Genomic DNA, 12,919 nt, shown 5'->3' on the forward strand with positions numbered 1-12,919 from the left:
AATATGTAACAGATGAGTCAAAAATAATTCAAAATGTTAAACTCAGGATGTTTTAAATTTTCCCCAATCGGTCCCTTCTTTTTTTTTTTTTTAAAAACACTTTTAAATACAACTTTAAAGCTTGAGTGAAACCAAACTTGTCAGTTAAAGATGAATACTTTAATTCAGAACTCCTGTTAAACAATCTTTGTTTTGATGTTTCTAAAGTGACTGGTCACATGTAGTTATTGCTTATACCTACCTGTGTATAAAACCATAATTATAAAATTACTGGTACTCAAATATATAACTGTGAAGCAGTACTACATTATTCATTATACCATTCAATTGTATGTCATGTGTTTTTATTTATAGGTTATGCTAATGAATGGAAGTTTACCTTCAAAGACAAACAAATGACAAATTCAGTGATCGCAGATTTGCATTCAACAATGAAGTATGCAGTTTTATTTGTCCTAAATAACGGACGTGTTTCAGTGATTATGCACCTCTGTTAACACAGTAAATGTCGGATTAGGGTGATGACCCATGACCTTCTCAGCACTGAAACACAATTTTATTTTGGTATTAACAAATAGGGGAACTCATGCTATCACAGGTGTAGACAACACAGACAGGCACTTGATTTTGAGTCTTGTCTCACTGTTTACTTGCTGCAACTGTTAGTGCTGCCAGTGTTTCCACGTCCCACAATCCTGTTAGCTAGCCCCCCTCCTCGTTCAACAACACTGAACTGCATGCGAGCTGGCCAGATGCTTGGACTGAAGGACATTTGTAGAAGTGCAATTTACAATCAGGGAATGAATGGGAAGTCTCCATTCGTTTATCAAGACTGCGTATGACACTATAAAATGCAGTTAATCTCGTTATACTTTCAACTCCCCTTAGAAATGTGTGACAATACAAGTTTAACAATTTATACCTCTTTTGATAGGTACAGTAACATTATTTCACTTTCAAAGCATGCACAAATCTGTTTCTGAACCAATTCCATAATTGGCTAAAAAACTGTTAACATAAGCATCCGTGCATGTGTTTTTTTTTTTTCCTCCCTACAATTAACAAGTGTCATTCCTGCATGGACACAAAGCATTTACAAATATGACTTCTGCTGAATGTTTTTTTGACATGTTTTGATGCGGTGCTGTAGCATGCCCATTATGTGTCATTTTTATATGTAGTTTTTTACTCACATTTTTTCACGTGTTATGGTGTCTTCTGAAATAATTAGCCTACTTGCAGTCACGCATGAGCACATCACTGACTTTCTTGGTACTACTCATACTATAAAAGAGCTAGTACTATTACATTTTCAGACCTTTTGTACTGAATTAGTACCCAGGTATCAGTTTTTGTACCATCTATATATAACATACTATCTGACCTGTGGAGCTCTGCCACAAGTGTTTATAAATTAGCATGCTTAAGATTAGTGCTGTAGCCTCTTTAACAGACCAGGTATGTTCTACCATCTGTCAGGACTCAACAAGGATTTGTCAAGGCTCTTGGTACATAAAACTTTATTTGCCCCAAAGTGGTTAATTTGGCTTTTCACATAAGCTCTTTTAAATAAAATACACAAATACTGTAGACTGATGAATACACACATACATACACACACACAATGGTCTGAACATACACAAGAATGACTTAAAAGGAGGAGTGTAATGGTTCTGAAACCGAGACCCAAACCTCAATTCAAAAGTCCATTGTCTTGTGTTGTGGTTCTGAAAGATGGAACACCTGCTTTATACTCGGAATGATCCTTAAGGCATTCTGTGCAAGGGACCATAGCACATGTGAGTTGATGTTTAACCTATAGCCAGCTGGTCAATTCAATTACTTGTTAATAATAACACCAGACTCACTACAGACACTCATGTCATGATGATCTGAACTTTTCATTACACTACCATGAAGTTTATCCAACACATTTATTTTCTCACTAAGCTGCATCACTACACGCTTAGGCTTAAAGCCTGAAGGACTTAAGCAATGCTTTTGGGGCATAATTGCAAAATTTGTTTCAAGCAAAACCATGAAAATATTCAAAGAATGTACAGGGAGCTCTTTTCTCTAACGGTGCGTTGAACAAGACAGGTATTGTACCGAATTCGGTCCCCCTTGTCAAATATGTCAATCAAACCTCAAAATCTGTGACATTTTACAAGCAGGGCTTATCCAGAAATCTATACTAGAGCATAGATTTCCCTATGACCAGTGAAAGGTCTAAATATCATGCACTTTATATAAAAAAAAAAAAAGTTGTTAGTGCTCCCCAATAAAAAAATCAAGTAAAAAAGAAGTTACCAAAAAAAAAAAATTTTGCTCAGTATGCTGCAGCCCAGATATGAAGTGCTGAACCAACTGCACTTAAGTCGAAATGTGTTGCTTAAACTTTATAATGAAGTAAAGGCTTAACTGCTGGAGAATTTGAGCAAGGCAAAATTCACTGATTTAACTACAGATGGGTGGGCCTCCCATGCAACAGGGAGCTTCATCAAAATCCAGGCACACTATATTATTGACAACTGGGTAAATTGCAAAACCCATTCTCCGGACACACATTTTCTATGAAATTCACACAAGTGATCACTGAACAGAAATACTGTAGGAAACTGTACAGGACTGGAAAACTGACAGACCAAACTACCATTCTCGTAACAATGGACAATGCCAAGAGGATTGTAAATGCAGCTGAAGCAGCTACATTTTACATTTGATGCTTTGCACATACCTGGCATAACAGAAGGAAATGGGTGTTAACCAGATAGCCTGGCTTTTAGACAAAGTGAGAAAAGTGGTCACTTTTTTCCATCGTTGAACTACTACTGCAGCAGTGTTAAAGGAAACACAAGACATGCTCCAGCTTCCTTCATACAAGCTTATGAAGGATGCGTCTACTAGGTGAAACACAAGCGATGACATTCTTGAGTGCTACCTTGAACAGTAGGCTGCTGTCTTCTCAGCACTTACGGACAGGAATATTAAGAACAACATTAAGGACATTGTTACTAATGAAGATGTAAAAATAGCTGAGGATGTGGATCAGACTCTCAAACCACTGAAAACAGTGGCAACTCTGTTGCGCACTAAACAGTTGCCAACACTTACAATGATAATATCGCTGAAAAACACAACCCTGGCATCCATGAAGCTGAGCTAGTCTGATTGCATCTGACTTCAACAGATACCACGACTGGACAACAACAAGTTTCTTCACGCTGGCACTGCACTTGACCCATGTTTTAAATCTCTGCCCTTTCCAGCAACATCTGTTCCCAGTGAGAGGGTTTGTTTTTTTTTAGTGCAGGGGACATTGTCAAAGCACAGAGAGCAAGCCTCTCACCTGAGAATGTGGACATGATGGTGTTCCTGATTAAAGAGTTAAAAACTAAATGGAAATATTTTCCACAAAAATGTGCAGTTAACTGAATGCACCAATTTCTATTTCTAAATGGGTTTTATTTTTAGGTTTACTTTTGTTTACTTAAGACTGCTCAAGAGATTTATTTATTCATTTATTTAAGTTTATATAGTTAATTTATGTGAAATTAAGTTAATTTATTAACTTAATTTTATTTATTAATTATCTATTTCTATCATTAGTGATTTAATAAAACCCAGAATTTATTTATTTTTTTGTTCTTTGCAGGAAAAAAAACAAGTTTGAACCGAACCGAATTAAAGAAAGAAAACTTCTGACTTGGCACTCTCAGTCTCATTTATACTACAGATACTTATTTATTTGGAACAATATTTCAGCTACAAAGAAACAAATGCATTGTGAGATGTGGCAATGCAAAAAAAAAAAAAAGACAGCCAAATTACAGTTTGCGAAAAAAGAACTTAGAAGAGCCTGCAGAATTATAGAAAAATGTTTTGTGGACAGACAAGACAAAGATGAACCTGTATCACATGGCAAGAGCAAAGTACCTGGAGATGAAAACGAACTGTCCAGGATCCAAAGCATATTATTATTTTGTAAAAAACAGTGCTCGGTTGGGGGTGGGGGGGGAGGGGGGGGGGGGGGGGGGGGGTGGGGGGTTATGGCTTGGGCATGTATGGCTGCCACAGATAGACAGTCTAATCTTCATTGATAATGGAACAGGTGATGCCAGCTATACAATGAATTCTGTTGTGTACAGAAACATCTGCTCAAGTTCCAGTAAATGCCTCCAAACTCATTGGAAGGCACTTCATCCTACAACAAGATAACGATCCCAAACATACTGTGGCAACATAGCAACACAGGTGTCATTCAAAGCAAATAAATTGAAAATTCTTGAATGGCCAAGCCAATCACCCGATTTAAATCCAATTGAATGGGCCTTCCATATGCTGAAGGGAAACCTTAAAAGGACCTGAGCCCACAAGGCTTGGCAGAGCATCACCATAGAAGATTCTTAGTACCTGGTGAACTGAAGACTTCAAACAGTCATTGCAGGCATGGGATATGCGCCAAAGTACAAATATGACTCCTTTAATATACTTACCCTTGCTATATCCCAAACATTGACATCCTGAAATGGGGAGACCATGTAGAAAAGGTTCTGTAATTTCTTCATGGTGTGGGTGAAATGTATGCATATGCAATGTGCACTTTAAAATTACAAATCAAATTCAGATGTGATTAAACTATGGAGTCGAGGGGTAAATTAAAGGAAAATGGTGTCTTTGTCCCAAACATATAGCACTATAACGTCATGCATTATTGTTGTGGTTTTATTCTCCTTCTTAAAAGGCACAGTCATTGGAGTTGAGCAGTTAAGCATTTCACTACAGATTATACTGTATCTATAATTTGTATGTGACAAATAAGATTTGATCTGGAAACAGAACGTGTGGATCATTGCCAAAATTACTCATTTTGTTAGTACACTAATGTGTCTTTGTCCCAAACATTATGCAGGGCACTAGTTCTGGGCGGTATACCGGTTCATACCAAAAAACGTTTTTTATTTTTGTTATGATATGGATTTTTCTTATACCACAACACCGGTTTAAATGGCCTAAATGACATTCGGAACGTGGCGCAGCTGGAAACTGTTCAAGTGGGGACCTTTTTCACTGCTACACCGCTAAACACAGAGGTGTTGCACGGGGGCTCTTTTTCACTGACTACACCGCTAAATAGGTGTGGTAGTGTAGGTATTGTGCGGTGAAAATGGACAGAGAACATTCTGAAACTGAAGCTGTAGCTGACGATAAAGTTGAACATGATGACACAGAAGAACTTTTGCCAAAAAAAAGGAGTCACGTCCGTTGTCTGGAGATACTTTGGTTTTAAAAAGGTCAGATGTGGACCATTATGTTCAAATGTGTGAGTACTGTTTCTATACTACTGGATAATACAGCAAGCCAAGTTGTACTTGTTTTATTTGTTTTCAATACAGTGTAATGTACCTGGGTACTGTGTAATAGTGTGACGACATGTTGACTTTAATCTCAACGCTTATGACGAGAATAAAGTCGACATGTTGATTTTATTCTCAACATTTCTACTTTATTCTCGCCATTTATATCAACATTAAAGTCGACATGTTGACTTTATTCTCGTACTTTGTCATTAAAGTAGAACATCGTAAACTAAACTTCATCGTAAAATGTATATTTAATTTACTGGATTTTCTCAAACCCCGTCATAAGTTATACAGCACATTAAATGCTTTGTGTTAAGTGTTCCCCGAGCTTCTTAAACTGACTTCCTCTTGCACTAAGAGGTGGCCCCGGCAGCGATCGCCACACAGAATACATTCACTTCATGATATTCTTGCTCTTTGAACATTTAGAATGCTAAGATAAATACTTGATATAATTTTCATGGTGAAATGCATTAAAGAATGTATTAATCATGTGGGGGCACCGCGGCGTGGAGGTTGCACTGCTGCCTTGCAGCAAGGGTGTCTCGGGTGTACCCTGACTTGCATTTGCATGTTTTTCTGGTGGGTTTACTTCACTTTCCTTTCAAAGTCACGTAGAATGTGGGGTGTTGTTATGCTATATTGACCCTGCTAATGTATGTTTTGCTCGTATTCACCCTGCGATGTGCTGGCGACTCATTCAGGGATGGGCGCCACCCTGAATAGATGGCATAATTAAACATGTATAACGAAGATATTTTTAAAGTTCTGAACACTCCGTGGGCTAAGTTTATAACTAGTTTTAATTTCACAAAGACGTTTATTGTGTGGTGATTGGTTATTTGGAGAAAGAAAAATGAAAGATAGGAATTGGGGTTTTGGTACATCAGATAGAGACAGCACGCGTGGAATAAAGAAAGCCTGCTCAGAAGAACATCCATTGAATTCTGTGTTAGTGTTTCCGACCACCAGATCACAAACCCAACATTTACACAATATTTAAGTTAAACCTGTGCGATACCCATTCATACATCCAGTTTTTTGGAGCCTCGTCACACCTGCCATAAAGTTCTCTACACTGAACATACACCTGGGGACCCCTCACTGCAAGGGAGCAGCACTACCGCCTCACTACCGTGCATGTTTAATACCTGCTTTAATGCATTTCACCATGAAAATGATATCAAGTATTTATCTTAGCATTCTAAATTTTCAGAGAGCAGGAATATCATGAAGTGAATGGATTCTGTGTGGTGATCGCTATCTCCTCTTAGTGTGGGAGAAGTCAGTTTAAGAAGCGTAGTGATTAACAACTGGGTCGGGGAACACTTAATACAAAGCATTTAATGTGCTATATTAACTTATGACGGGGTTTGAGAAAATCTAGTAAATTAAACAATGATTTTAGGATGAAGTTTAGTTTATGACATTCTACTTTAATTATAAAGTAAACTATGAGAGTAAAGTGGAAATGTCGACTTTATTCTCGACATATAGTTTGATTTTTTCTTCCCTGTGTCCGTATTTTTTTTCTTCACCATGGACCTAATACGATTCTGTAGCGCTATACCACAAATAGCATTATAAATGCAAGTTTTAGTTTTATTATTTATGCATATAGCTTAGCTTGAAGCAAGGTCCATATTAATGCAGTTTGCCTAAATGATGGTTCAGTTGGTAAAGATGTCATCACCAAGATTGCACTTTTTATTTTATTTTATTTTAATTTGGTGAATACTGTGTAATGCACCTGGACTTGAAGCCTTGAAGTAATAGTGCAACTATCAGTAATAACACTATTATTTATTTTATTGTTATTATTTATTAGTTTAAATATTATGCAGTTTAATGATGGTAAAGTTGTTTAAAAAGTCACTTTAACATGTCAGTGGACAGAGATGGTTAACATTAACAGAAAGTGTAGTTTTACAAAAAATATTTACTATTTATTCCTTTTCTAAGACATGTTCAGTGCAATACAACTTTTGACAAGCACTTCTGGATATTTTACTAAGTCTAAATGCCTCTTTGGATGGTTGAAAATATGTTGTCAAAATTATAGTTTAAGTTTTTGCAAAATTTGTTCAATAAAAAGGTTCTATATTTTGACTGCATCTGTCATGCAATGTGATTCCTTCTCTTCATTAGTGCCACCCCCTTGAAAACTATCACTTTATGGGGCCATGCAAACCTGTACTAATACTTGTGCGCTCATTAAAATGTTTTTTTTGTACAATGCACAATGCACTTGACAGTGGAATAGGTTATTCTTAGCCAGTAACTGCTGTGGAAAATGTGGTTAACATCCACTCATGCATGGGAAAAAAATACTGTTGAATACCGTGAAACCGGGATAATTTAGAAAAATACCGTGATATAGAATTTTGGTCATACCGCCCACCCCTACAGGGCAGTATATAAACATCAAAAATCATTAATATAATTTTAAATATGCGATAGTACTGAACAACTAAATAACTAACAATGTTAGGGAGTTAACAATAGGGCCTCATGTAATTCTATAATTTTCCTTATGCAACATGCCTACAGTATGTACGGTGGGGGGAAAAAAGCTCTCTTTGAGCATCTCTGATCTGGACTTTCCCAGTGAAAATGTGTTGGTTTGTATAATAACTACAGCCTTACACTCCACAAGTGGTAATCATACAGCAGTGCAAACTAGTCATTCTTTTGTATTATTACACAATGTAGTAAGTGTAACTAAAGCTTAGCCTATCTATGTATGCAACAAAACAAACATTTCAACCCATATTGCAGACAGTCTTGGATGTGATCATTAGATCTGAATGAATTCTATATTTCTATGTTCACTTTTAAATGGAAAAACTGCACTGACAATGTGCAGTGATCAATAATTGCTTTATGCTGTATACATCCTTGGAACCAGTTCTGCCTTTGTGTGAAAGTCAGCTCTAATTTAGCATTATGCTGTTATTTTGAGCATTTCAAGAATATATTCTAGTATGCTAAAGACAGACTTATTTTACAGAAATGCTTACTTTAAAAGTGCATTTTTCTGAAAGCCAATGTTTTAGGTTCTTGTATGCTGCAGACATCAAACCTACCTCAAACGCTTGTATATTCGCATTTTTTCTTTACAGTCTTGCTTTCTAAAATGATAGCACACATGTAAAACTCCTGAAGGAACATCTTTCCAAATCCACCACTTGTTATCTCTCTTATTATAAAAAAAAAAAAAAAAATCCGGGGAGAGAATGACTAGGGAGACGAGACGTGATCTTCACGTGAAGATCACGGAAGACACTTAAGAAAAGAAATTGGCCACAGAGCGTCTTGCGAGGACCTTAAACATGAGACTTTGTGCCAAAAGATTGACCCAGGACCGTCACGCGGGGACGTAGGACACGAGAGTCTTGCAAGACACGCCCTACTTACAACCAATATCAAATAAGACCACGGCAGCAAAACACTCAGTCGTGTCAAGGCTTTGAGCACATACAGATCCAGGGCTCTCAGTGGATATAAAGCGTATAAGAACAATATGTTATAGATGAAATGTCTACAACTAAGCGAAGAAGAAACAGCAGCGCGGAGAAAAGAGATTCAAAAGCGTTGGAGAGAAAAAAATGCAAAAAAGAAAAAATAATCTAGGTACAAATTCAGAAAATAAGGAAAGTAATAATCAGTCTGGAACAAGTGGAACCGACAAAAAAAAAAAAAAAAAGCACATCCAATTGGGCTCAGAATTAAAAGACAAAGTATAACTTCATGAAGACGTTCAAAAACGTTGGCGCTATACACATGCAGAGCAGGTTAGAGATTATGAAAGCAGTGGAATTCGAAAGGCTCAAAAAAAACGATGGCACGATACACATGCAGAGAGAGGTAAAGAATATGAAAGCAGGAAAAGTTGAAAGTATTGTAGCGTACCTTCCAGGTTGAAGCCTTTTTTTTTTTTGGACTGACTGTTAGGTTCGATTGAGGGAGGGCGGAGTACGGCATGGAAGACTGACAGCGGGGTATTGATTGATGCGGTAAAGGGGGGGGGGGTCCCAGGATGGGAAGAGGGGGTTGGAGAGGGTACTAGAAGGTTGTGTTTGGGGTTACGAAGTCATCATTCTTTTTCTTGATTGTTCAAGTAAAACTTTACTATGCAGGCAGGCTAAAGATATTGAAAACAGTGGAATTCAAAAGACTCAAAAAAAAAAAAAGTAGGCGTGAAACACATACAAAGCAAGATACAGAATATGAAAGCAGAAAAAAACGAAAGTGTCAAAACAAAGTAAACATCACATTAGCGCAAACAAACAAATTATTATTCGGAGAAATAACGAAAAGGCGAACAGAGATTGAATATATGGACATAGGTGGTATGTCTGAAGTATGTAAATATTGTAAGGTCTTGAAGTTTAAGTCAGATGATTTCAAAAACGGGGTTTACCTCACATGCATTTATTGGTTACTTTGCAAAAAAAATTATTAACTGCTGATGATGTAGATCGTTTTGTCTGTGCTGAAATTCCAAACAGAGAAACCTATCCTGAATTATGGTACAAAGTCATTAAACACATGTCTCACGGATCTCATTTAAAAGATTCAGCATTTTGGCACTCTAAAGATTACAAATATTGTTTTTAAAGAAGTTCTGAAATAAAAGTGAAACTAATGAAATTGCAACAATTCAAAGAAAAAAAAGTCTTAAAAGTGTGCATCTGGAAAACCAAACATGAGGGTTGGAGAGCGAAGCGAGCAGGGGGCGAAGCCCCCTAGTAAGACTAAAAAGTACTGAAGGTTTTCTGAGGACACGCTCCATCCACTTTGATCATTTTCATCACTCTGCCCATAACTAACTTGCTAATTGAGGAACTTTCTAAGAAAAGGGTCAAAGGAAAAAAAAGATGAGTTAAAGCACGTTAGAAACAAATAGAGGGAATAAAACTCTACTGCACCTTGAAAAGAAACATGCAAGATTTGTAAAATTTAAGTATGAACAGAGCACTTTAAGTCACTTAAAGTAACACTCAAGAATGCAGAACTAATTTATTTTCTGTCACACTGCAAAGTAAGGACTGCCATCAGTGTTAAGAATGGCAGTACAAAAGATGCCTCTACAGACTTGCTAAAAGGACCAATATCTATGAAGTACAACTACAGCGCAAGAGGAAAACTCTGTTCCTGATATGGACCTTGAGACAAGGATTAGTTCATAAAACCTATCAAACACTGGAAAAGGACAGCAAAACCAAACAGGCTCAATAAGCATTATTTATGTGGTTTGAATTGCAAGTTGGTTGCATCACTTAGCAACGATGGTGGTGGTGGTTTGTATGCTTCCAAAAGGTATCCATGGTTACAAGCACTTGGGAAGGTTGCTCAGCAAAAGCAAATCTGCCATTAGGCTCATTCAGAAACACTCTCCCACACACTATAAAAGAGTGTGGAATAAGTTTGTGTGACTACACTAACAAGACTTGTAATCTTGACTGCATTTTCTTTTCAGGTGTCACAGCTTTTCACAAAGATAAAAAGTACTTCTAGCCTAAATAAAGAGTATACTGCAAAGGTGACAAACTAGGAAAAGCACTATAACACTAAAATATATTATTAAAGTGACACTTCAGCACATTGTGAACTGAGAAGGACATCATATTTCTAAAACATGGGCTTGAATTCCCGTTCACAGCTATTCAGAGACAACAAAATTCTGCTTATAATGACAAGAAAACATTGGTGCAATGTCTGACTTAAAGTACCCTGGAAGCTAATATAACTATTTTTAAACCATAATATGTTGACAGAAAAGAAACAATAACTGGACTGTGATGAATCACATGGGTTGCTCAAATAAATATTTGAAAGTATTGAGATTAACAAATCCTGACAACTGAAGTAAGCCTGGTTCATAATAAGCAAATGAATATAAATGGACTTAAGACACGATGAGCTGGACATCCACAAAACTGTTCAGGGTAGCTGTTTGGTATCATGAAACATCATTGTGATACCCAAATGGAATAACTTATGTCCAACAGTTTAATTCATACTGCAGGTACTCAGTGTGAAAATGTATTTTTGGCAAAAGCCATATTCGACCAACCAAAATAAAAAAAAACATATGCGATTCAGATTTAAATAAAAAATACTGAAATTCCCACCGAAACAAGAAATGTTCTACCTTGACCAATGCAATGGGGGATTGGGATTTCTAACAAGCAGTAGTTTGTCTGCTTGAAAACAAGCATGCAAGCTCAGACCCATTTAAATAGGAATGTTTTAACAATCCAGATTATTTTAAATACTCTTCAAATAAATAGTAAGAACCCATCTTCAAATTACCAAAGTGCTTAACTTTTGTGACTGACATGTCTGAAGGTAATGCAAACTGGAAAGTGTCATTCATTTCCATTTGCAAATCCCTGCTTCTGCATTTACAGACACCTATTGAGAACGGCTGTATGAGAACAGTGCCGGAAGACTTCAGAGCATATACACTTTTATAGATCATTGCAAATAAATGTATGTTTTTGGGAAGCTCTGGAAGGAAGGCAACTGAATAAAATTAAACTTAGCAACTCAGAGAAGCACTTAATAAATACAAATTTAGCCCAATACATGACAAGTAAAAACCTGCAACCAGCACTTGAGGTAATTCCATAAATAAGCTATCAGAAGCAAATGAGAGGATAGTGTGGCCAAAAAGAATGTTTCAGACTGGACTCCCTTTTATGACTATTTGGTATATTCTGGAGGGAGCAACCACCCCACATGCATAATAAACAATAAACCCTTGTGTCAGAATCTGGCCTACCTTTGCTTTTTTGTTCTGTGGCCTAAAAAAGAAAAACAGAGGAATTAAGAATAATTTATAGCTGCAAGATGGTACAAAATGTAGACTGCCTTGTCAAGCATTCTACTTGTAGGCAGGGGCATCGCTAAGTGGCTTACCTTCTTTAAAGCAGCTTCCTTCTTTTTCTTTTCGTCTTTTCTCTTTCTCCTTTCTTCCATCAACTGTTCTTCCTTTTCTTGCACTAGACTCCTGTCAACAAGCACAAACAGGTATTAACGTATTTCCCAGTATCTGTGTATTTCCCTAACCCCTGAAGTATGGCAAACAAGTTACTGCAGTAACATCGTTCGAGAACAGGGAAAAGCTTTAGTTAATCTACTTAAGGGATTACTCCTCCACGAACCGCTGAATTAGTACTCTATATGCAGCCCCTTCAGATGGCCAGAAGCTCCCCTTAAGTTCAAGCCACTGTGTACACTAATGAGTAGGCGAAAAGCCTCTGAAGAAACCGGGATATTAAGGTTTGCATATTTCAAGCCAAGAAATGCACAGCTATGAAAGGTAAACTGTTACAGCCGTCATTTTGTACCCAAGTATTCCATAGCCTAACCATCTTCTATTACCAATATATTATGTAACGCCCATACTAAACCGGTTTTCATTACGCGTTTTTTTTCAGCAAATACCACTTTAAATTCTTGGAAAATAAATTCAAAATGTAAACAAATTTTAGTTACGATTTAAAAATAAAACAAAATGTTTAGAAAATGGACAGGACAGTCAAAAA

The 12,919-nt window shown here is 36.9% G+C and overlaps 1 protein-coding gene across 1 annotated transcript in view; it reads right to left on the minus strand.

Annotated features, from left to right (window-relative positions):
• Window positions 1-12,919, minus strand: part of LOC127529531 (trinucleotide repeat-containing gene 6A protein-like) — a 46,954-nt gene that overhangs the window by 20,142 nt on the left and 13,893 nt on the right. Inside the window, exons 3-4 of the mRNA XM_051933328.1 lie at window positions 12,291-12,381; window positions 12,154-12,175 (exon numbers count right to left, since the gene is read on the minus strand). Coding sequence (XP_051789288.1) covers window positions 12,154-12,175; window positions 12,291-12,381 — 113 coding nt within the window. The remainder of the gene's footprint in view (window positions 1-12,153; window positions 12,176-12,290; window positions 12,382-12,919) is intronic.

The sequence above is a fragment of the Erpetoichthys calabaricus genome, chromosome 11, assembly GCF_900747795.2.
Source record: "Erpetoichthys calabaricus chromosome 11, fErpCal1.3, whole genome shotgun sequence".
NCBI classification, from domain to species: Eukaryota; Metazoa; Chordata; class Cladistia; order Polypteriformes; family Polypteridae; genus Erpetoichthys; species Erpetoichthys calabaricus.